Source organism: Anolis carolinensis, chromosome 5, assembly GCF_035594765.1.
Source record: "Anolis carolinensis isolate JA03-04 chromosome 5, rAnoCar3.1.pri, whole genome shotgun sequence".
In the NCBI taxonomy this organism is placed as follows: Eukaryota; Metazoa; Chordata; class Lepidosauria; order Squamata; family Dactyloidae; genus Anolis; species Anolis carolinensis.
The window spans coordinates 30,572,977-30,596,269 of record NC_085845.1 but is presented as its reverse complement, the minus strand read 5'-3'; the positions used below and the strand labels follow the sequence as shown (position 1 = coordinate 30,596,269).

The following is a 23,293-nucleotide window of genomic DNA, read 5'->3' as shown; positions in this document are numbered from 1 at the left end:
GTTTGTGCAGCTGTTCAACAAGGAAGGTATAATTTTGTGTTCTATGTGGACTTGACAATGTCAATACACATGCCCAACTTCAAATGATTTATAGACAAGTTAAAAGCAGCAGGTTATTTATTTATTGTCATTGCAGCTTGCAAAAAGTTCACTATGAATTTTAGCGATTTTACTAACTAGTGTCCAGGTTTTTTTTTAGAAAGCCTTGAAAAATATTGGTAAGTCAGTGGGTTCTTCAAACAGCACGGACAGTAATATCATCCACGGACAGTAATATCACAAGATAAAAGTAAAAACTGTACCTCAAAAATCTTTAAAACGGTATTGTGAAAATCTTAGGCATCTTTATTCAGAATACCTATTGATTTCAATGGAACATGTTTCTAAGTGTACAGGATTGCAGCTAAGTAGTACATAAATGACACCAAATAATTGGCTACAGATATAGCACGTATTGAACAACGCTTGCCTGATTGCAATTAACAGTTATTGCTTCATCGGCTACTTGCAGGTTTTACAGGATGTTATTTTTTGTACTTCTTTCAGTTTCAAATACAAACTTTAACATCGCCATAATTTTCAAGTGTGTAAAAAATTTATTCACAGCTTGATAAATTTAAACTTTAAAGACCAGTAACATGAAAAAGTCAGGGAAAGACATAGTACTATAGCTTGTGTGAAACCAAAAATATACACTTGAAGTGCACAAATTTCTTATAATAAAACATATTACCAGCATTGAAAAATAAAACATATTACCAGCTTGACATGTAAACATTTTAGCAACAAAACCTCTTTAAGAAATGCAATAAATGAAAAAAGGTTAAGCTTTCCAAGCTGTCATATGTACATAAGCTCTTTCTCTTAACATAAAAGGCACACAGGGAAGAAATCAGTATAAAGTGATCTTGGCCTCTTACAAAGGTTAAAGTAGCCATACAAATACTTAATAATTAGTTTACTGCCACTGACCACTTAACATCCATAATATAGTATTGGGGCAATGTAAAAATAAACAGTGAATCTGGAATTAAGTTTTGTAAAGTAATCAAGACATGAGAGCAGGAAAAGCTAAAATATACAGAAGACATAATAGGACATAATTAATGTATCATTAGAAAACAGCAGTGAAGGCCTGATACAGGATAGCAGAGGAACAGATGCAGACAGATTAAAAGGAGACTAAATGTTGCCATCAACCATTAGCTCATGTATTTCACCCGCTGGTCATTACAAAGAACACTGCCATGGTTAGCAAAGTTTCAGTGAGAGATGCAGTTCTACCAAAGTCAGTTATTTTCTGTGTTGTAGTTTTGTTTTTCCTTGTAGTGGCAGCTGCTGCCAAGAGCATTGGTCCTGCCTGTAGGAATGTGCACAGTTTCATTCTTACATATATATTGCAAACAACCTTTATTATCCTTTCAGAAAAGAGAAAGATGGCGCCACAGAAGGACTAGGAAGTCAGTATATAGTTCAGAAACTAGCAGGAGGCAAGCATGCAAAACAAATACTGCTGCTACTCTGATCTACTGTACTGCTGAACATTAAGTATTCAGGTTTATTATGAATTAAATATCTGTGCAGATGACATTTATTCTTAAAGAGCAAATTCAATTACAAAAGCAGTTTTATTGTCAGGAAAAAAAATCAAAGTGGAATTTGACAAGTGCTGAATACTTATATCTGGCACTGAAAACCCTCTCTTCAGAATTAAAACCAACAAGATTGTGAGCGAAGCAAAATATTTGAACGACACCACCCACATCATCCATCTTCTTTCAAACTTCAAGCTTTCATCCCCAGTAATTATTTATATGAATGGAATGTTTCACACACTTGATAGATTTGTAGCAGTGATATTTGCATCAATACATCCACAGTAAGTAGTCATGCTTTGTGTCTTCTGCATGAAAAGAACATTTTAAAAACTGAGCTGTTATGTCAGCTACTGTTTAACAAATAATTTTCTGCAACTTAAAAACATACAAGAAAAATCTTCATATCAGCAGCATTTTTTGGCATTCCAAGACAGGCAAAAAGAGGAACTTTTGTTTCTGGTGTTACTTCCATAAAACTTTAGTTTCCAGTTTTTTAAATGACATGAGCAGATAATTTAAATGAAATAGATGTCTTCTAACATCCTTCTCTATTCAGAGTTCAATTCCTAATAAACTTAGTTTTTGCACTACAATATGATTCTCACAACCTCTGTAAAAAGTACTGTGCTTGATAGCTAATCATTTAAAAAAGCAAATAAACTCAGAAGTTTAATCATTTCCAAGTGTAAAAGTTTGCTATAATTTCGGTAACACGCCCAACAGAAAACAAGTTCATGATTCAAGTATTAAGGTCTCAAGGAGACTTCCTATTGAAATAAGGATATAAATGTAATACCAATGTAAATTCAAAGGAATCGAACAGCCTTAGATTAAAATCATCGATTAAAACATGAAGTTGTGATGGGTCATTTTGAGTGGATGAATGTATGCTAAATTCCACGAACTGACACAATGGAATTACTCAAGTGTTTCCATAGAATTCCAAAGGCAGATGAAAAAATTGCACTTACAATTTAAAATTCAGGTAGCAAACCATACTGCTATTTCTTAACTGACAAACAGTATAACAGTTTCCTTATTTTTCTAGGAATCATTTTGAACTCAGTTCAAGTACTATCACTGTGCAACTTCCTTGTGTTAAAGGAAGATGTGCAGAAGCAATGACTGGAGGATTGTGCACAATACAGATCTGTACATTTTGTCCAACTTCAACCTTTTGGTCAGATAGCCAAGTGTCACATGATTTCATTATCTGTCTTGTTGAGCCGCATGAGATGTTTTTTTGTCTGATGCAGGCAGTTCTAAAACAGGGTTTACAAACCCAGCATACTCAGAGTTGCCATTATCATCCATTTCAGCACTAACAAAATCGTTTTCCCATTCCAGACCATTTGAATCATCAGAGGCAGAAGTTGGATGACTTCCTGTTTTTTTGCCACTAAATTTTAGTGCTGCACGGAGTATATCTTCTTCTGTTTTTGAACGTTCTCGCAGTGGGATCATTCTGTTTATACCTGTAATTAAGAACTTGGATTAACAGAATTCTATTTAAATTATTTAATTTACTAATCTTTCAAAGGTCTGGGGATTCAAATAGATGCATCTGGAATTAATTAGTATCTAAACGAAAACATCCTACTCAACACAGTGTATTTAAACCAATCTGAAAATATGTACAATAGGCTATGATTTACAGAGGTATAGCTATTTTTTACTGGCATTTCGATCTTGATAAATGATAGCATCCACGTTCTGGACTCTTCTCTATAAAGAGGATTTTGTAAATTGTTATTTTACATACAAGAATGATTGCATTACAATCATGGATGGTCTGAATTACTTGTCTGAATGTATCTCCTTCTATGAGCCATCAAGAACTTTAAGATCGTCTGGGGAGGCCCTGCTCTCAGTCCCACCTGCCTCACAAGCGTGGCTGGTAGGAATGAGGGACAGGGCCTTCTCGGTGGTGGCTCCTTGGCTGTGGAACACCCTCCCTAGCAATATTCGGCAGGCCCCGACTCTTCTGGGCTTTAGGAAAAATCTAAAGACATAGCTATGTGCACAAGTATTCAATGAATAAGCACTATGATCTGACATGGTCTGAACTAAGGTTTACGTACAAGGTTTCTGGACGAATGGATTTAAGTATTTATATGTTTTAAGTTTTTTATAATGGTTTTTATTAAGTATTGTTAATTGATTTAAATGTGTTGCTTGATTTTATTGAATTTTGTTTTGTACACTGAATTTTGCCTGTTTCTCTAAGCCGCCTTGAGTCCCCTCAGGTAAGAAACGTGGGGTAGAAATGCTGTAAATAAATAAATGGCATTCTTTTCTGATTAAGAAAAAAAATATCAGGATGCTTTTTAAAAGTTAGAAATATGCAGATTATTCTTTTTCCCCACAGGAAAGTTCAAATAATTGTTGCAGGAGGAAAAATGGTTTGTTATCAAACTTTATGCATCCTGGACCAGACTATTTTATAAGCAGATTCTGTGTCTCATGACCGCTCTGTCATGAGAGATTATCTACATTCCAAAACAAGAAAGACAGAATCCCAGTTTAGGTTACCTCAGGAGTGGGAACATATCACTTTTATCATCTCTCTCTTTTAATTAAAAATAATCATCTCAGGATCTACACACAAAATAGCAGTGCAGATCAACAATTTAAGAATATCCCTCACAAATCTTTCCATATCAAAACCCACTAGTGATTTCCTTTAAGTGTTCATTTTTACAACCTATTAAACGCCTCTAGTTGTTACACATGTTCACCTGGAAGTCAGAAGCTCTTCTCATTGACTGAAAGAGGCTTTTCTGCCCATTACGTGGCTACATTAGACAAATTAAATAAATGTTTGCTTACATATATATATATTTTGTTTTGCAAGATATATTGCCCATATATATTAGGTTTTTTTTCCTAAACAATTTATAACTGATTTTCACTAGTTGCTACATTGGTGTCCTCAATATGCAGAATATGCAATTTTATGTAGAGAAAGAGCATTCTTTTATCATGTGATTCAGTCACTCACTACTATAATTGACTGGGGAAAATAGTTTCTCTGCAAGGACAGAGAAACACCATACTACTATTTCTTTCAGCTGCTCAGGTGAACTTAGCATAAATCTGTACCCTAAATTTTCGCAATTATTTAATTACTTTCACAACCCACATAAAAAAAACAATAGACTACCAATGACATTTCTTGTAGTTTTGTTGTTAAAACCCAGAAATAAGACAACCTACTATTGCAACAAAAAATCAAGAAACTGCTGCTGCAAAATGTGTGTTTTCAATTCAAGTGTGGATGACTCTGGAAGACCTGGATCCCAATTTTCAGCCTACTAGACTCTGTAAGCTCAAAAATGCTCCCTCCTACAAAAGGAACTATAATTGATAAAGAAGTGAATTACATTCCACTTATGATTTTACTATTAAAAAAAAATTCTGGAGGCTTTTTTCTTACACATACAAAACTCTGTTCCTAAAAGTTCCCAGAAGTTTGGGCATACCACTTTTTACTAATCTCTGTACTAATTACATATTTTAGTAGAAAGGTCTTAAAGTACTAAGGGGTGGCCTTAATACACATTTCATATAAGTGTGTTCCAATTTACTAACAATTTTTAAATGTTTTCAGTGAAATGGCTTATTATGGCAATTTCATTCAACCTAATATTTGTCAGCATATGCAAGTCTTCATCAGCACAGACTGTATAGTTTATATCTTTTGACCATGTGCCTGACATTATACTGAGCTCCCAAGAAAAGCTGCAGAAAGAGCACATATGGGATACTGGCATGAGATCTCATCCTACAATGAATTAGAAACTCATTTTTTATGTTTGCCTATAACATTTCTTCTCCTTTCAATAACTGCAGACATTTCTTTTTCCCTTGAAGATAGTGAGTGATGAAATTCCATTATCCTGTGTGACATAGGTAATTTTTGAATAAATAAGGATATCATATGTAGGTTCACCTTCAAAATCCAACATCTGCTGAGATAGCAAAAATATATTTTATCACTTAGGCAGGATTCTTAATAAAGTATAAAATAAGTACCTTCTTCATCTTCCCATTCCAAATCTAAGGAGTTACTATCATCATTTCCACTTGTTGATTTGGTTTTGGTCATTAAGTCACAGCTGCTCTCTGTATTTGGTGTCAAAACAGTAGCATCTGATGACAGCCCTACAACAACAACAACAATAAACAAACATACCCATTTGGACCCTATTAAAATGAACATCACAATCTCTCTACAGAGATGCTTATGCAGGAAACCCTTATTAAAAATGACCAGCATTGTCCCACTCCGGTCAAGCACCAAAAATAGTAGGAGTGGCATATCCTTCAGAATCCTGAATGCCATTTGGGCCAAAAAGAAGGGGATCAAGAAGGAGGGCTATCTATCTTGATGGGAAAGAGAGGGATGGGAGTATCCCTTACGCCCCATCCAGAGGAGTTCTTTGCCTCTGCCTCTTGTCATTGCCTTGGTGCTGGGTCCCTAACGGAGGCAGTTTGCTTTCCTTGCTCTTTTCTCATTCTTTTTTCAGACTGCATTCTCATTCTCTCTCCTTGTTTATATTCCTTTCCAAATCATGTATTTGTATAGAGGTTGATAATTTATGGTCAGCAATGCAATTTACCACACCCCCTGTAATCACTCCAATAAACAGACTCCCTACTATTTAGATCTTCCCAAGTACTATATGTTCCATCTATGTATTTTTAAAAGGAGAGAAAAAAATCTATTTATTATGCATTCCCCAAATTTTAACCTCGACATAGGTCAAAGTAAAATTATGGCCCCAAACCATGACATCAACTTACATATAAGTATAAAACAATATATTCTGGATTGCTGCACTTCAGTATCCATGTGTATGTGTACATCTACATGCAAAAAGGCATTCAATATTCATTGCAACAACTGGGTGTTGTAGTTGCAATTTAAGGCAGAGGGGGATTACGTAACATTCACACTTACTGCTACTCCGAAAAACTTCATATTGCAGTTTTACATTTCTCAGGTAAGAATCAAAATCCTCTTCTGCTACCGAGCTGTAAAACAATGGACACATTACAATGAAGATGGCTAAGTTTGGAAAAGTGTCTCAGAAGCAACTGACAACTGGCCTACAACACTAACATATTTTCCCTCTTTTTTAAAAAAGTATATGAGACAGTTTTGTAGAACTGGCTGCAGGAAATTCCAAATGACCAAAAACACATTCACAAGAAGATTCCCAGATATACTAGCTGGCATTCTATTCAGTATTTATGAAACGGAAAGCTGGATTCACAATCTTGTAATATTTGAAACCCATATCTATAGTCACTAATGCTCAAACATGACCTCCCACCCCAAAACCTCTCCTTTTAAGCCAGGCAGAAATCCAAGTAATGGGGATTCAGAGTGCTGGGTGCACTCTCCAGCTGTCAATCTCAATACCCAATGCATCTCTCAGCTGGGGGGGCGGGGGCGGCACAGCAGTCATTATTTCCTAGCTCCCTGATCTGCAGTACCTCTGAAACTGTTTGGTTGGCGTGCTGATGAGCTAAGAGTGTGTTTTTGTTAGGTGTCATTGGCAGAAATAGCTAGGATGACAGATGTAGAATTTCAGCTATAGTTTTAATATGACTTTGGCTGCTTTTAGTTCAACGCGCTCAGCCTTGTCAATTATTGTAGCATTTCACATTTAAATGTTAACTGTGCCTCTTACCTTTGGGATTCTTCATTATTTGCTCTTTGTGCGATCCCTTGTTGCTGTTGTTGCTTTAAAAAATGAACATAAAAACGTTTCAAGAAAAAAAAAACTTAGAACTCTTCATATTCTAGAATTTATTTATTTTTCTGGATACCCTACTACAACCCAAGCATTCATTTCAATAGTGTTCTAATACCAAATGTTTGACAAATACTCAGCAAGGTCAATGTTATGTTCAATATTATATATCTCTCAGCTTCATAATTGAGCCATCATTTTTCATGAGCAGCTGACTTTATATCTGAATGTTTTAGGTATGAGAATCAGCTCAAGTGAAATGAAACAGCTCTATTAATTTCATTCTATTTTCAACTTATCAAAACAAATTTAACCCTACCATGAAATATTCTGTACCTGTATTAATAATTCTTACCATTTTAGTGTGGTTGAATGCTTAAAGACCCATCACTAAAACAGTCATTAGTCAAGGATACAGAAAATTCACTTCTATTAATTTTTGTTAAGGAAAATGCACATTTTTGACAAAACCTCAAAACATTGAATAGCTAATAGACAAGCAGAATGGGCAATAAAGCTTCCCCTGCAACACAATATATAAGCCAAACAAATATATCTTTTAACAAATGCAAAAGTAAGCAAGGAAAACATAATTTGGCACATCCCATTTGGACTACTGTATTGGGCTCTACATGGGACTGTCTTTGAAGAGCGGTCAGACCCATCAGCAAAAAAGCTGCAGTCAGTGCTAACAGGCGCAGTTTATAGCGACCACACTGCACTATGCTAAAAGAGCTCTATTAGCTCTTAGTTTGTTTCTGGACACAATTCAAAGTGTTGGTTATGACTTATAAATCCCTACATGACTCCCTGAATGTACCTGCTTGGGCCCTGAGATCAGCAGAGTCCCTTCTCTCAGTTCTACCATCTTCACAAACATGGTTGGTGGGAATGTGAGACAGCTTTCTTGTTGGCCGCCCTTAGATTGTGGAACTCTCTTTCCAGGGAGGCAAGAATAGTCCCCTCCCTGTTTCTATTTGAAAGCAAACCCCATTTTATTCTGACATGCTTTTATTACAGAGGGTTTTAAGGAACAGGCTAGGGGGTGCCGTATTGTTTTGTTTAAAACTGAACTGTTTTAAATTGCTTTTAAATCTTTGAAATAGCATTAGTCTTTTAGCTAGAAATTTGACGTATTTTAATATTGTGCCTACTTTAATTCTTTTTGAATGTGCACTTTTTGTATGTTTTAGACTGCATTGCTCTTTTAAACTGTAAGCTGCCTAGATTCTCAATTTCAGGAGAAAGGCAGGATAAAACCAACAAATATACATCATTTATTTACTTGGGAACAGTTAGAATTCAAACCAAACCCCTAATACACAGATTATTTGCATAAAATACCTTATACAGAACTTGAGAGATTCTCAGCTTGAGAGAATACAAAAAACAGAAAGCACTACAAACAAAGCTTCACCTTGTTCAAAAAAGCATGTGAAACTTAAGAGCAAGAGACATTAGAGAGGCTCTGATACATATATTTTGGGGTCTTTTCCCCTCACCTCCAAGAGCATTCTTTGCTTTGCTGCCCTGGCTGCTTCACGTTGCGCAGCATATAAAGTCTCCTCTTCTATTCTTAACTTCTCCTCTTGTATGGCTAACTGTGTATGAACAAAATAATAAGGGTTAACAAAAGAGAACCTAGCTATCTCTCCTATGAAAATAAATGCACTGAATTCAAAGGAAAAGCTTTTTGTAAAATGGAAAAAAGTATCAGTAAGATAAGGGGAAAAACAAGAAAATATTTTCATACTATCTTCTAAAACCAATTACGTTTTGACTGAATTATGTATACTGAAAAGCAATTATGGCTCTATACAGACCTCTTGACATACATTTTTATTAATGGTGCAAGATAAATATTTAAGCCACTGCAACCTAATAGCAATAATGATTGCAAAACTAGGAAGACTAAAACTGAATTTTAAGCATTTATAAAGAGTAAATAATTAGCACATAATCTCTACTATAAAATTTGTTGTTGTGTGCCTTCAAGTTATTTCCGACTAATGGCAACTCTATCATGGGATTCTCTTGGCAAGACTTATTCAGAAAGGATCTACCTTTGTCCTCCTGTACAGTTGAGAGTATGTGACTTGCTCAAAGTCACTCAGTAGGTTACCATGGCCAGGTGGGGATCTGAACCCTGCTCTCCCGGAAAGTGATTCAATGCTTAAACTACAACACCACACTGGCTCTGCATTTCTTTTAATCCTTAGAGAGGGTTTGGCATTTGATCCTTCAAACTGAAGCAATGATGCTGAGCTTTCAAGTAGCCATGATTGTTTTCAAATAACAAATGCATCTTACAGCATAAAATTAGTAATGTCATTTAAATTTTTTTAAACTTACATCAATTTTGTTAATCATGTGTTCAGCTTATCTAAATTTTGAATGTTTCTTCACAGACACTTGTATACATAGTGCTGAACCTTTGGTCACTTTATCTTGTTAGAATTATATTTACCGTACCATGTAGTCTTATGGGTATTTTTGTACATAGACAAATGTAACTGGTGAAATTCAAGTTTAGAACTATCCTGAGCAAACCCACTGAAATGCTACTCTACCTTAGTTGGGATACAGAATTTTGCTATCCAAAACACAAACTCTCATCTCTCCTCCTCTCCCAACCATTAAAGCATGACTGAAACACTGGGACGCTGTTAGAATTCTTGTCATTGCCAAGCAACCGAAGAATTGATGAGTAAGTCTACTGTACTTATTCTTAACAAATAGCTTGTTTAACTGTTTTTAAGATGCCAGTGCTATTTATGTTCCTCTTCCAAGGTGAGATGTACTTCCTGTTCTACTCTCATTATTTCAAGCATCTCTTGTACCCCTCTTTGACTAAACGTTTTCATGTTTGCAACAGCTTAGATAGTGAAGCAGCAATGATGAAATTGCTGAAAACAATAAAAGGGCATGCTAAGAACACATTTTCAGAATATGTATTGAACCCTATGGATATAAAAGTTCTTTCTCTGGTGCCTGGAAGAATTATCAGGAACAATGTGCCGAGGATAAAGATCTGCACGTGAAATATCACACCACAGTGGTAACTCTCCACAGAAATTACGTAATATTTTGCACTCTGGACATACTGACCCAGTTCAAGGAATCATTTTAAGAGCAAGCCAGGAACAAGAATAGAAACAGCATCTTCATGTGCTGTTTTCTTTCTGGCTTGTATTACATCTCAACTGTGAAACATTTGGTATAATGCCGAATACCCTGTTACTGAGTTTCAATTAGTCAAACTCTTCAATCGAGACCTGCAACACCAATATGACTGGTGCAGCTTTCTTTTTCTTCTTTGTAGTATTCAAAACCTGTCACGTATACGTGCTGCCGATAAACCATCCTTTTTTCTCCTAATCATTTATTTTATCTTTTGACTGAGAAACTTTAAGCAAGGTTTTATTTGTCTTTAACAAATGAAGCTTTTTCCTATAGTTTTTCTTTTTTCTCTGCTCTATTCTCTTTTGTTATGAGGTGACACCTATCTTAGCTGTTTCACTCATCAGCCTTCCCCATTTGTCAGTCAGTTACTGTGGCCATTTATTCGTATATAAAAGTGAGTATGTATAGTTACCATACTTACCTCTGACTGAAGTTTAGCATCTAATGTTCTTTGTTTTTCTGCAATAGAATTATAATGTCTCTCTTTTAGAGCAGCAATTTCTTCTTCAGTCAACGGTCTGAAAAGATTAAGGGAAAAGGAACAAGGGAAACATTTCAGAGTAATCTAAGTATGGAAACAGTCTCCCACACTAAAGTCCCCCCCTACCCCCCACCCCCAATATCTATACACACACACACACACACTCTCTCTCAGAAATTTTTGTGTAGATATATAAGTGCAGATATATAAGTGTCAGCAGACCTCAGCACGACAGGAGGGCTAATGACACCTTGGATGAAAATACGTATCATCATATGCATGATGGGATGACGAAGAAGAAAAAACCTGAAGCAGCAACTGCTGTGTGGCCAGCAACAATGCAAATGGGAGGATTTGTCTTTTCGCAAGAACACACCAAAGCGAGTTCGTTCAATAGTCAATTGTGGCCATTGAAGACAAACTCACCATGATGTGACAGCTGCATGTGCACTAAAAAAGGTTTCTTTTTTCAGATGTTGATAGGCCCTAAGGACAGCTTGTTAACTGGACCCCCCCCCCCCAAAAGTGGGCCACTATTAAAATTCATTTTTACCATTTAATAATAATAATAATAATAATAATAATAACAACCACAATAATATTAATTTTATTTCTTACTCGCCCCTCCTTGTGGCTCAAGGCGGGTTAAAGAATAATTAAAACACCCACACATTGTAAAAAATACCAGAAATACACATATTAAAATGTGTTTTATAAACGATATTAAAACATATTATCATATTTAAAAGAAAATGCAAGTAAGATGCTTCTTTAATTCCTCCTAATTCAGAAAAATATAACAATATCCTAAAGAACAATGTACATGTTGAACAACCCTCTTTTTTTGGGAATGCTTTTATTTGGTATGTGAGTAAGAATCTGCTTATTTTTTATCCTTCAGAGATAAGATTACAATTCTATATCCATTTAACTCTGAATAGGATCAGGGAAATGATGTGGCAGATTATTTTACATCTTTCAGAAGGTGGAATCGAATAACAGTGCATCCTCCTGCAATGCTTCCAGAAGGGCCTAATTGGGTCTTTTACAGACTCCTGTTAGCCAAAATAGGGGTGGGTGGGTACTATGATGGTATTAGGCTCCCTGTGGAGTGACCTGGTTTTGTTGCTTTTGAAAAGACTACTGGAGCTTTGGATTTGGCAGATTACAGCCTATTTTCTCCCTACTCCTATATCACCACCAGTATGGGAGAAGGCTTGAGAAAACACTTATTATAAATAAAATGACTTACCTTTGGCTGCTTCCTGGACTTTCACCCTGTAATAAATTATCAAAATAGTATATATTTTATTAGAACGTTACAAAATGTAACTGGTAAAACGTACTTTAAAAAATTGAAAATATTTCCACCTTTAAACAAATTAAATCAGTATTAAATGCATGGGACAAAAAAAATCCCTGTCAATGTATTTCTATTCTTTTTTTCTATAATTCCATATGGTTTGGGTTCACAGCAGCTGCAGTTTAAGAACATCTGGAAGGCCCACTGCTCACTCTTTATCCAATGTATACAAAATAAAAAAATATTGGAGAGGGAAACAAGTAAACCAAATATTCATTTTAAAAGTTACAATTTTTCCTATTACCATCTTAACAGAAATAGTTGAATTTGTAAAAAAAATACAACCTCTAAACAAAGTGGTACCGCTAATGGGATTGCCCTTCAATCCCATCTCTTACTCAGCTGTTTCCAGCTTGAAGGGCTGCTATTAATAGCTGAAAGAGGAAGTCCATTGGAACAGATTTCTCAGTAGAACTTCTACCTTTATCTCTAATGAATAACATTTCTATACCACTTCTGAGGGTTCAGAGCACTACCCTACACATATCTAGCTATAATTCTTATTACATCCCTGTAAGGTATATTAATAGTGTCTTCCATATTGCAGCTGGGTTGACTGAAGTTAAAAGAGACCTGCCTTAGGCCACCTAGTGAGTTCATGCAGAGGTGAGAGTCCAACCAATAATTCCTGGTTCACAACTTTGTCTGTTACTCACTGCACTACTCCAGCTTTTATCTACAGTGAATTACAACAAATGGACAATATTGTCAAATTTTTCATGTAAAGTGGTCTGGGGTATGCGTGTATATTTTAGAATGAATTAAGAATAGAAAAAGGCCTCTGACAACAACACTCCTCACCCTTTTTTCTCTCAGGAAAGACTCGGGAAAAACTCCATCCAAAATTTAAATAAGCTAGAAAAATGCTTCTTTCTATTAGCTTTCTGTATATTACTGTTTGCTGCTACCTTTGTTTTATTGATAATTTATACCTTCATGATCCAATTCACATATACTATCTTGACCCCAAATTTCAATCAGCAGGAAACTACTTACTTCATCACTTTCCACTAGATTCTCAAACTGAAAAGAGATAAAATAGTATTTCCATTAAACAACGAATTAGAGCTTGAAATTAATATATATCTTGAGCAATTTACACAATCTAATATGTTCTTGGTCATGCCTAATTACCTAAAATAAGATAAAAATAGGTCAGTACATGAAAAAAAATATACTATATATAAGTTGATCTGATGTATAAATCGAGGACAGGTTTGGGGGACAAAATTATGACTTCTGATATATTTGTGGGTAAGTCAAGGGCCATTTTGTGGAGGGGGGGAAATATTAATGCCATCCCAGTCACCACCACCATTTCCTGCCGAGGCACAGAAAACGACCAGAAGCTGTGCCACAGAGGAAAGGGGGGGGGGATAGTCGACAGTGCTTCTTTTAGATTCTCCTGGGACAGACTAATATATTGTCTTTCACCACTCTATTCAGAGAAAAGGAAGGCTTCCCCGCCCCTCTCGATATCATGAAGGCTAAGCCTACTGCAAAATACAACAGCTTGATTGAACACCATCCAGAAATTAAATAACATCACAATACAAAAATAATTCACTGATTGCCAGCATTACCAGTATATTTCTGGTCTAAATTCAAGGTGCTTGCACTGGCATACGAAAGCAAAACTTGACATCCTATCTCTATACATAACTTTATACTAAAGTATGCATGGGAAGGGTTGTGTACTGAAGTCAGTACAATATGACATGACATGGGAGAGAGTCTTCTCAACTATGGCATGCCAATCGAGTAATGTGGGCCTCACTGATGTATTCCAAAATATGTACATGACTTTAACCTGTTTTAAAATTTGTAAGTTGTTAACATCTTCAATATGTTTTAATCTACTTTAATTATTTTTATTATTTTAAATTGTATCAAAAGTCTCCAGTAACTATGTTTAAAAATAGTGAATTGAACCAAGACCTAATAATTCTTAGAGCAGGCCTGGTGAAATCAATCGGACTTATGTTAGACATAATTAAAGCTCCACTAAGTTTATTTCATCTGCTCTAAGAACAAATAATTCTAGATTCAATTCAATTTCTATAACATTTCTACCAACAAATTTCGGATTATTGAGTTCTCTGCTATTATCTGCAAAAGCTAAGCAACAACAAAATTTGGAATTGATAACCTTGACTCACCTCTATAGTGAAGTGCTCTCCTGTTGAGCATGGCTTAAAGTATTTTGACCTAAGAAATAAAGCAATATAATATGATATTCTTCCCAAGAAGAAAGAACGGATACATAGCAAGGCCAGATTTACAGTGCAGCATGAGCCCAGCATGTTCTTGTCATCAGCAGTATTCAACCCAATATTATGTGTGTTCCTAACTTAACCAGTACTATACTATGGGAAAAATGATATATTTGCTTATTAATTTAGGGATAGTGTTCCATACACTGAGAATTTCTTTTTATAAGCGTATGTTGTACATAACAATATGCATAATAAAATATTAGGTTGGATTCAGAGTTTCTATGATCAGAGTTCTTCTCATGGGACAATCTAGAAGAAAAGGGGAGGGGAGAATTTTTCCCTTTTCCTGCTTTCCATTAACTAGTTGTTCTGGAGAGTTGTGAAGCCTCTGGAAGAGTAGGAGAGGTTAGAGTCGGTTGCAGATGGAAAAATTATCTCTGTCTTCATCTTCTTGTGAAAATGAAGCTCCACTAGATCTTAAGCTCATCTTTTATTGGAAGAAACAATTTAGATCTAATTACTTTGGCTCCAATCCAGTGAATGTAATATCTCACTGTTCAATCGTATCACATGTGAATCATGTGATTTTCAACTGAAATAATAAATAACATTTGAAATAGTATTTGCAATTTTATGAACTTATACTAGTTAAGCTTTATTATTTTAGAAATCTTTTTAGGAAAAACACACAAAACAAACAAGTATTCTAGACAAGAATAATAAACAAAAACCCACAGATCTAATTATATGTTTTCCACAAGGCCTTTAAAGAACAACACTATGAACCCCCTAGGAATAAAGTGAAAGCTGACAATGAGAACACTGAAACTAAACCTGACCCAGTTTCTAATTATGCCAACAGCACATAGGGAATGAATCTTTTGCATCAAACCATTATAAAACATGTTGATATTCAAAATCTGTACAAATAATATCAAAATAAAGAGCTTGTGCCAAGAAGTCAATTCTTTTTTTCACTATAATAATCCATAAATGCTCTTAAAAAGCAATTGTAGTGCTCGAAAAGTAGACTATGAAAATGAATTAACAACATCAGCAACAGCAGGATAATATACAGTAGAGTAATGAAGCACTGGAGATCTCCAGAAACACACATATGATAATGCACATTATATTCTATGCAAACCAATTCGTTTTATTAATTCATATATTCCCTTATCTCTCATACGCTTATTCACACACATATATCTTTTCTGGTATCTGTAGGACAAATGTGGGGCCGAAAGCACTAATCAGATTGTATATTTAAGTAAACATAAAATTAATTGTTTTACACCTTTCACTCATTTAAACATTTTACATTTCATATTTTAGCAGGTAATGGATATCAAAATAACCAAGTATCATGATGCAAATTAGGTACATATTTCATGTCAACCATAAATTTTCAGCATGGCTTTTATGGAATGGCTCATCTATGCTTATATCAATGAAAACATTTATCTTTTTTACCATCTTTAGAGCCATTAAGCTGACTCAGAATACTATGCTTTATATATTATGCAAGGAAATTGCCTTTAATTGATAGAGCAGGGTTTGGGGTGGGGGGAAGCATTAATCAGGTCTTCAATCTGTTACAGACACATTTTGATTTATCCATATGCTCACCCACAACTGAAAATCAGACTGTGTAGAGCATCTTGTCAAGGAAAATAGGCATAATTCATAAGCTGAAAAGGAAACAATTGTAGATAGTATAAACTGGTGACATTCTTGTAAATTTCCTCAAAGTGAGAGACAGCTCTTGTGAAAAAGACTACAAACAATTATTGTTTCTCATTTTAGTAGTAGCAGCAGTAATAATAATACTGATAATAGCACTACTACTACTACTAATAATAATTTGTTACTTGTGTCTCCTCATGGTTCAAGTCAGGGTACCACGGTCAAAAAATATACATAAAATTTTGACACAAGTGAGATGCTGTTCTGTGGGAAAGCTGGCCTTACTTCCAACATAGCCACTTTCTCATCTTCACAATTTTATTTGAAGACTAATTATGAGTCAGTTTCTACAGATGACATAATTATGTAAGCTAACTAAAGTACACTCAGTACATTAAAGCACAACTGTGGTCTGCTTGAAAATGAAGATAAACTCAGTACCATGACTGCCATGAGTAAGGGGCAGAGGTTCATATTTGTTAGGAATGGGGGCTCACTTTGTGAGAATTTCATTCTCCCTTGGGAGAAAGGCAGGCTATACAGTAAAGAAATACATTTAAAAATGAAGCTGTGTTTGAAATAAAATATTAATTGAAGCTAAGAAATTAACACTGGGTTAATTCTCTCAACCCAAATATTCAGGATTGAAATAATTTAGTAGGACTTTTGGATGGCAACCTAACGTACTGTAAGCAAAGTTTACTGCAACCCTTCAGCAAATAAAAAATCAAATATACTGTACTGTAAGTTATAGGTACTGTACTTACTCAAGACATAAGCCCAAATGAACTTTCTCGATTAAAAAAAGAACTGCAACTTTCACCACCCTTATCATTGCCCTACTGTCGCAAGCCTTAATTAATTTCCCCCCCATCTGCCTTAAAAACTCAAAAATTTATCATGAAATGGCTCTTTAATGTATTTTCCTGTTTGCAAGCATTTTTACATCAATGTTGTTTAGACTTTATCAGCAATCCTATGTATTATTTAACTTAGAAAGCTCCACTGAACTGACTGTAATTGATTCTCTAGTGAACAAAGAGTAGGTAGGCTCCATGTGTTGATGTGGAAGATTACAGTTCAGCTGGAAAAACCTTGCAACATACTAGCCAATTGAACATGGGCAGCACTGATCACTGTAGTACAGCAATTCCCATAATTCCCAGAACTGTTACAGGTAGTTACAATTTCAACTGGTTTTTCAAATTGGTGTAAATTACAGATGTTCACTGTTAGAGACAATGGCTGCAGAAATAAAATTTATATTCTGGTCTCTTGAAGGTCAAAAGAGTGCAAATAATCAGTACTTACTGAGCCACAGGGAGAGGTGGGTAAGAAATAAAATAGTAGTAGTAGTAGTAGTAGTAGCAGCCACATCATGAAAAGTGCTCTGTTAATCTTTGTCGGTTATGTTATTTAATTTTTGATTATGTATTATATTTTTGTTATATGTGGATTTACTTCTGGGACCTGGTTGGGTTGTTTATTTGTTTTTGTTGGTTTATTATGGCATTGATGTTTGCCATTCTTTTTTTTTTTGGAAACCACCCTGAGTCCCCTTGGGGAGATAGATGTGGAATATGAATAAAGCTTGATTATTATTATTATTATTATTATTATTATTATTATTATTATTATTATTATTGTGAAATATATTGGAAATGATAACGAAGTCAAAACACACAAAATTCATTGTTTATTTCACATGTACCCTAAACACACATTCGTATATGAAGACGTTCACCCACTCCTAAGTGATGTCTGCAGAAACCTTCAGGCAAGGGAGTCTTTTTGTTGGCTATCCCTCTGCTGCCAACATTCAAATATGTGAGGCATTTCCAACTTGTTGCGTAGTAGAAGAGTCACTTTACTTAATTATCTCATCAAAAATGTAAAACAGTCAGGAAGAGGTCAGGTTACGTGAATATACCACTAAAGAAGTAAATGACTTCTTTTTCTTCATAAAAAGGAATGCGATATTACTACGTAAATACAGATTTTCGATTATCTTTAACTTCTTCTTCTGACTACTTTTCTAACCACCTTTCATTAACGTCCTCCCTGACTCTTACTTACTGACTAACAAAACTATCATGACTATCCAGCTAACTCCCTCACTTACTGACTTCAACTCCCATAGAATGTTCAGTTGGGTTTTTCTTTTTTCCTTTAACTGCCATCCTTGACTCTCTCATCTTTCAAATCTTGGCACCCACTCATTTGCATATGACCAATCAGGTTGCTCTTATGTAAAATAGCTCCTCTCCTGGGGCTGCTGCTCCCTGAAAACCACAAAATGGCTGCTCACATACCAGCCCTATAAGGTAGGTCAAGTCCCAACATCAACAAACATATTTAAAAACTCTACATTATAACAAGGGATTTCGTTACAGTATACAATTTAAAATATACAAATATTTATACTGGTGTATAAATATAGCAATAATAACGGTTGTCCACGCTCTTGTTGCATCTGAAATTGACTACTGTAGCACACTATACGTGGGTATGTCTTTGAAGACTGTTCAGAAGTTTGAAGTAGTACAACGGGCGGCAGCCAGATTGTTTGCCGGAACAGCGTACAGGGAACATACAACTCCCCTGCTGCGTCAACTCCATTGGCTACCAATTTGCAACTGAGTACAATTCAAACTGCTAGCTTTAGCTTATAAAGCCCTAAACCAGTAGTTCTCAACCTGGGGTTCCCAGATGTTTTTGGCCTTCAGCTCCCAAAAATCCTGGTAAACTGGCTAAGATTCTGTCAGTTGTAGGCCAAAAACATCTGGGGACCCCAGGTTAAGAACCACTGCCCTAAATGGTTCTGGCACAGGTTACCTGTCCAAATGTATCTTCCCATATGAACCAGCTCAGACATTAAGATTTTCTAGGGAGACCCTGCTCTCGATCCGACCCCCTTTGCAGGCATAGCCGGTGGCAACGAGGGACACATTAGATTGGCTTCCTCTCTCCTGACCTTTAGAAAGAAAGGTAAAACATGGCTATGGAACCAAGTGTTTGGAGAGTAGTTACAAATATGTAGCTATGAAGTTAATGTGGTTGGAATGGATTTTGGACTATGATTTTGCGACTATGTTCTATGTTTTTAATGGCTTATTTAAATGTATTTATATGCTACTGTTTTATTATTTAATGCACAATGTATTTTATATGTTTTATGCCTTAATGCGGCATTGAATTGTCAATTTGGAGGCCACTCTGAGTCCCCTTCGGGTTTGAGATAGAGTGGGGTAAAATACAGTAAAAATAAATACAGTAAAGGTTGGTTTATATTTCCAACTACTATTCGTGATTGTGATACTGGACAGTGAAAGCTGGTGTCAGGAATATAATCAACTCATTTGAATATAGTACTGTGGTAAAGTTCTATGAGTATCCCGGATTGCCAAAAAGACAAATAAATGAGTTATACAACAAATGAACCCACACTGACAAAACTAATGCTGTCATACTTTGGACACATCATGAAATATCATCAATCATTGTGGAAAAATAATGCAAGTCGACAGACCCAAACAAGAAAGCCACATCCCTGAGTCTGCAGAACTTGAATGTTGATGACAGGGTGTCTTGGAGGTCACCATAGGTCTAAGTCCACTTGGTCTCAATTAACAACAAATTCTGCTCTTGTCTTCTGGAGTATTAGCTATCCCTCCCAATTTGATGCAGACAACACCAAATGAGGAAGGATAGCTATTAACTAATACTCCAGAAGACAAGAGAAGAATTCAAAATGATTATAACAAATTAGAGAGATTGGCCAAAAACTAACAAAATGAAGTTCAACAGGGACAAATACAAGATACTCTACCTCGGCAGAAAAAAATGAAATGCAAAGATATAGAATGGGGGACAACGGGCTTGATAGCAGTACGTGTGAAAAAGATCTTGGAGTCCTCATGGACAACAAGTTAAACATGAGCCTACAGTGTGATGCGGCAGCAAAAAAAAAAAAAAAGCCAATGGGATTTTGGCCGGCATAAATAGGAGTATAGTGTCTAGATCCAGGGAAGTCATGCTACCCCTCTATTCTGCCTTGGTCAGACCACACCTAGAATACTGTGTCCAATTCTGGGCACCACAATTTAAGGGAGAGGTTGATAATCTCCCTGCCTTTCAGGCATACATGGTTATGGGATCAAGCATTCAAACAGTAACTATATCAGTATAATAATTGAGAACTTTTAAAGTGATTAATGATTCTGGACTACGCTTTTGAACTTGCATGATTTTAATTGCTGTTTTAATAATTTATGTTTTAATGTTTTGTTTTAGCTGTAATTGTCATTTTTGGAATTTGTATGTTGGGCATCGAATTGCTGCCGGTTGTGGGGTACAAGTTTGGAAAATAAAGAAATTTGTCCAGAGGAGGGTAATGATCAAGGGTCTAGAGAACAAGCCCTATGAGGAGCAACTTAAAGAGCTGGGCATGTTTAGCCTGCAGAAGAGAAGGCTGAGAGGAGACATGATGGCCATGTATAAATATGTGAGGGGAAGTCATAGGGAGGAGGGAGCAAACATATTTTCTGCTGCCCTGGAGACTGGGACGCAGAACAATGGCTTCAAACTACAGGAAAGGAGATTCCACCTGAACATTAGGAAGAACATCCTAACTGCGAGAGCTGTTCAGCAGTGGAACTCTCTGCCCCAAAGTGTGATAGAGGCTCCTTCTGTGGAGGCTTTTAAGCAGAGGCTCAATGGCCATCTGTTGGGGATGCTCTGAATGTGATTTTCCTGCTTGGCAAGGAGTTGGAATGGATGGCCCATAAGGTCTCTTCCAACTCTATGATTTGGTGAGTAGCTGAATCATTTCAAACAGAATGACTGGGAAGGTCATCCATTAGCATCCAACCAGGCTGCTCTGTGCTGCCAGAAATCTAATGAGATTGAGGGAATTGTTGGAGACTGGAGACAGTATGGGCCTGCCTCAGTTCAGCAAATAGCCAGCTAAAATACAGCAAATAAATAAATAATGGCTCAAGGCAGGATACAATAAACCAAAAACAAATGGACATAATAAAATATAGACAATAAATAAATATGTTGTCGAAGGCCGGAATCACTGGGTTGCTGTGAGTTTTCTGGGCTACATGGCCATGTTCCAGAAGCATTCTTTCCTGATGTTTTACCCACATCTATGGGAGACATCCTCAGAGGTTGTGAGGTCTGTTGGAAACTAGGCAAGTGGGGTTTATATATCTGTGGAAAGTCCAGGTTGGGAAAAAGAACTCTTGTCTGCTTGAGGGAAATTCAAATGTTGTAATTGGCCAGCTTTATTAGCATTTAATGGCCTTGCAGATTCAAAGTCTAGCTGCTTCTTGCCTGAGGGAATCCTTTGTTTGGAGGTGTCTACTGGCCCTGATTGTTTATTGTCTGGAATTTCCCTGTTTTCTGGATGGTTTTTTTTTATTACTGTCCTGATCTGAGTTTTTTTAAATACTGGAAGCCAGATCTTGTTTCTCCCACCCTGGACTTTCCACAGATGTATAAACCCCATTTGTCTAGTTTCCAAAAGACCTCATAACCTCTGAGGATGCCTGCTATAGATGTGGGCGAAACATCAGGCAAGAACGCTTCTGGACCAGTAACCCAATAAATCAGTGGTTCTCAACCTGGCTCCCCATATGTTTTTGGCCTTCAACTCCCATAAATCCTAACAGCTGGTAAACTGGCTGGGATTCTGCAAGTTGTAGGCCAAAAACATCTGGTGACCCCAGGTTGAGAACCACTGCAATAAATAAATAAATTACAGAAATAAAAACACACAAATATAAAAAAAACTCAGAGCAAACAGTAGATTGACATAGGGTAGGAAAAGAATGTGAATCAAAACTCATGAGCTAAAGTTGATTGGGTCGGCCTAGCTGGAAGAGATGGGCCTTCAATTGTGCTTTCAATTCTGACAGCTCTAAACTGAAGAACTGATGCTGTCTGGCCCGTTTTTAACTGTCACGGCTCAATGGAATCCTGGAAGTTGTAGAGTTGGGTGAGGCAGAGAAGGTTAAGGACACTGATAAGTGACCAGATGATTCCATAGAGCTGGGGGCCCTTCCACGCAGCCCTATATCCCAGAATATCAAGGCAGAAAATCCCACAATATCTGCTTTGAACTGGGTTATCTGAGTCCACACTCAAATAATGTGGGATTTTCTGCCTTAATATTCTGGGATATAGGGCTGTGTGGAAGGGCCCTGAGAGACGGTGTTAAACCCGAGAAACCCCAGTATCCGAGGATACACTGCCCTTAGCTAAGCCTGGAGGTTCCTCCTCCACGTCTCCCTCGAGGCCCTTCGCTTGGCCCAAACGGGACAGGCCCACCCGCCTAGCCTCCCAACCCTCTCAAACCCTCGCCCTGTCCTTCCCCACAAACCCCGTCGCTTACCCTCCTCCTCCTCTTTGGATCCGTCCCGCCGGCCGCCTCGGGAAGAGCCAGCAGCACCACTGCGCCGCCCAGCTGTTCCCCATGGCATGTTGTTGAGAAAGGCGCGCATGCGCGGCACGAAGGGGGGGGCAATGAACGAGTGCGAGCGCGAGGCGGATGTCCGCTAATTCGCCAACTGCTTTCAACTGCAAACAGCCGTCAGTCAGAGGCCAAAACAAAAATAATAATAAGAGGGCGGGACGACCGTCGTGATGGTAACCTCTCTCTCTTTCTCTCTCTCTTTCTCTCTCTCTCGCGCCGCCAGAACCCTTCCTCAGTCTCTCACTCGCTCCCTTCCTTCTCAAGTTACGCCTGCCGACGGCGCCGCGAAGCCACGCCCACTTTCTCCAAGTCACGCCCCCCGCTCGGCTTTCATTCAACCCTAAGAAGATAAGAGAGCATGCGCAAATCTTAACGTTCTGGCTCCGCCCCTCGCTCTTCTGTGACGCCATAAGCGGAAGACAGGGAAGAGCGGCTGCTGTTGGGAAATGCGTGAGTGAGTCTGGGAAACGGGATGACTGACGGCAGATCTTTAGGGCTGCACGACATGAGCTGGTGTTAGCGG

General features: G+C 37.0%; 1 protein-coding gene across 2 annotated transcripts; it reads right to left on the bottom strand.

Moving 5' to 3' along the window:
- Window positions 1-99: 99 nt before the first annotated feature.
- On the bottom strand, window positions 100-23,069 carry ap1ar (adaptor related protein complex 1 associated regulatory protein). Of its 2 annotated transcripts, XM_008112100.3 has the most exons (10): window positions 22,690-23,068; window positions 14,547-14,595; window positions 13,384-13,410; window positions 12,277-12,302; window positions 10,965-11,061; window positions 8,863-8,961; window positions 7,298-7,350; window positions 6,562-6,635; window positions 5,634-5,762; window positions 100-3,073 (listed from the first exon to the last, which is right to left on the bottom strand). In XM_008112100.3, the coding sequence occupies exons 1-10, from the start codon at window positions 22,770-22,772 to the stop codon at window positions 2,808-2,810; spliced, it is 903 nt and encodes a 300-aa protein (XP_008110307.1). In that variant the 5' UTR covers window positions 22,773-23,068; the 3' UTR covers window positions 100-2,807. The 2 variants fall into 2 exon arrangements, with proteins under 2 accessions (XP_008110307.1, XP_062839524.1); XM_062983454.1 differs by lacking the exon at window positions 8,863-8,961 and having other exon boundaries at window positions 22,690-23,069.
- Between the last annotated feature and the right edge of the window lie 224 nt (window positions 23,070-23,293).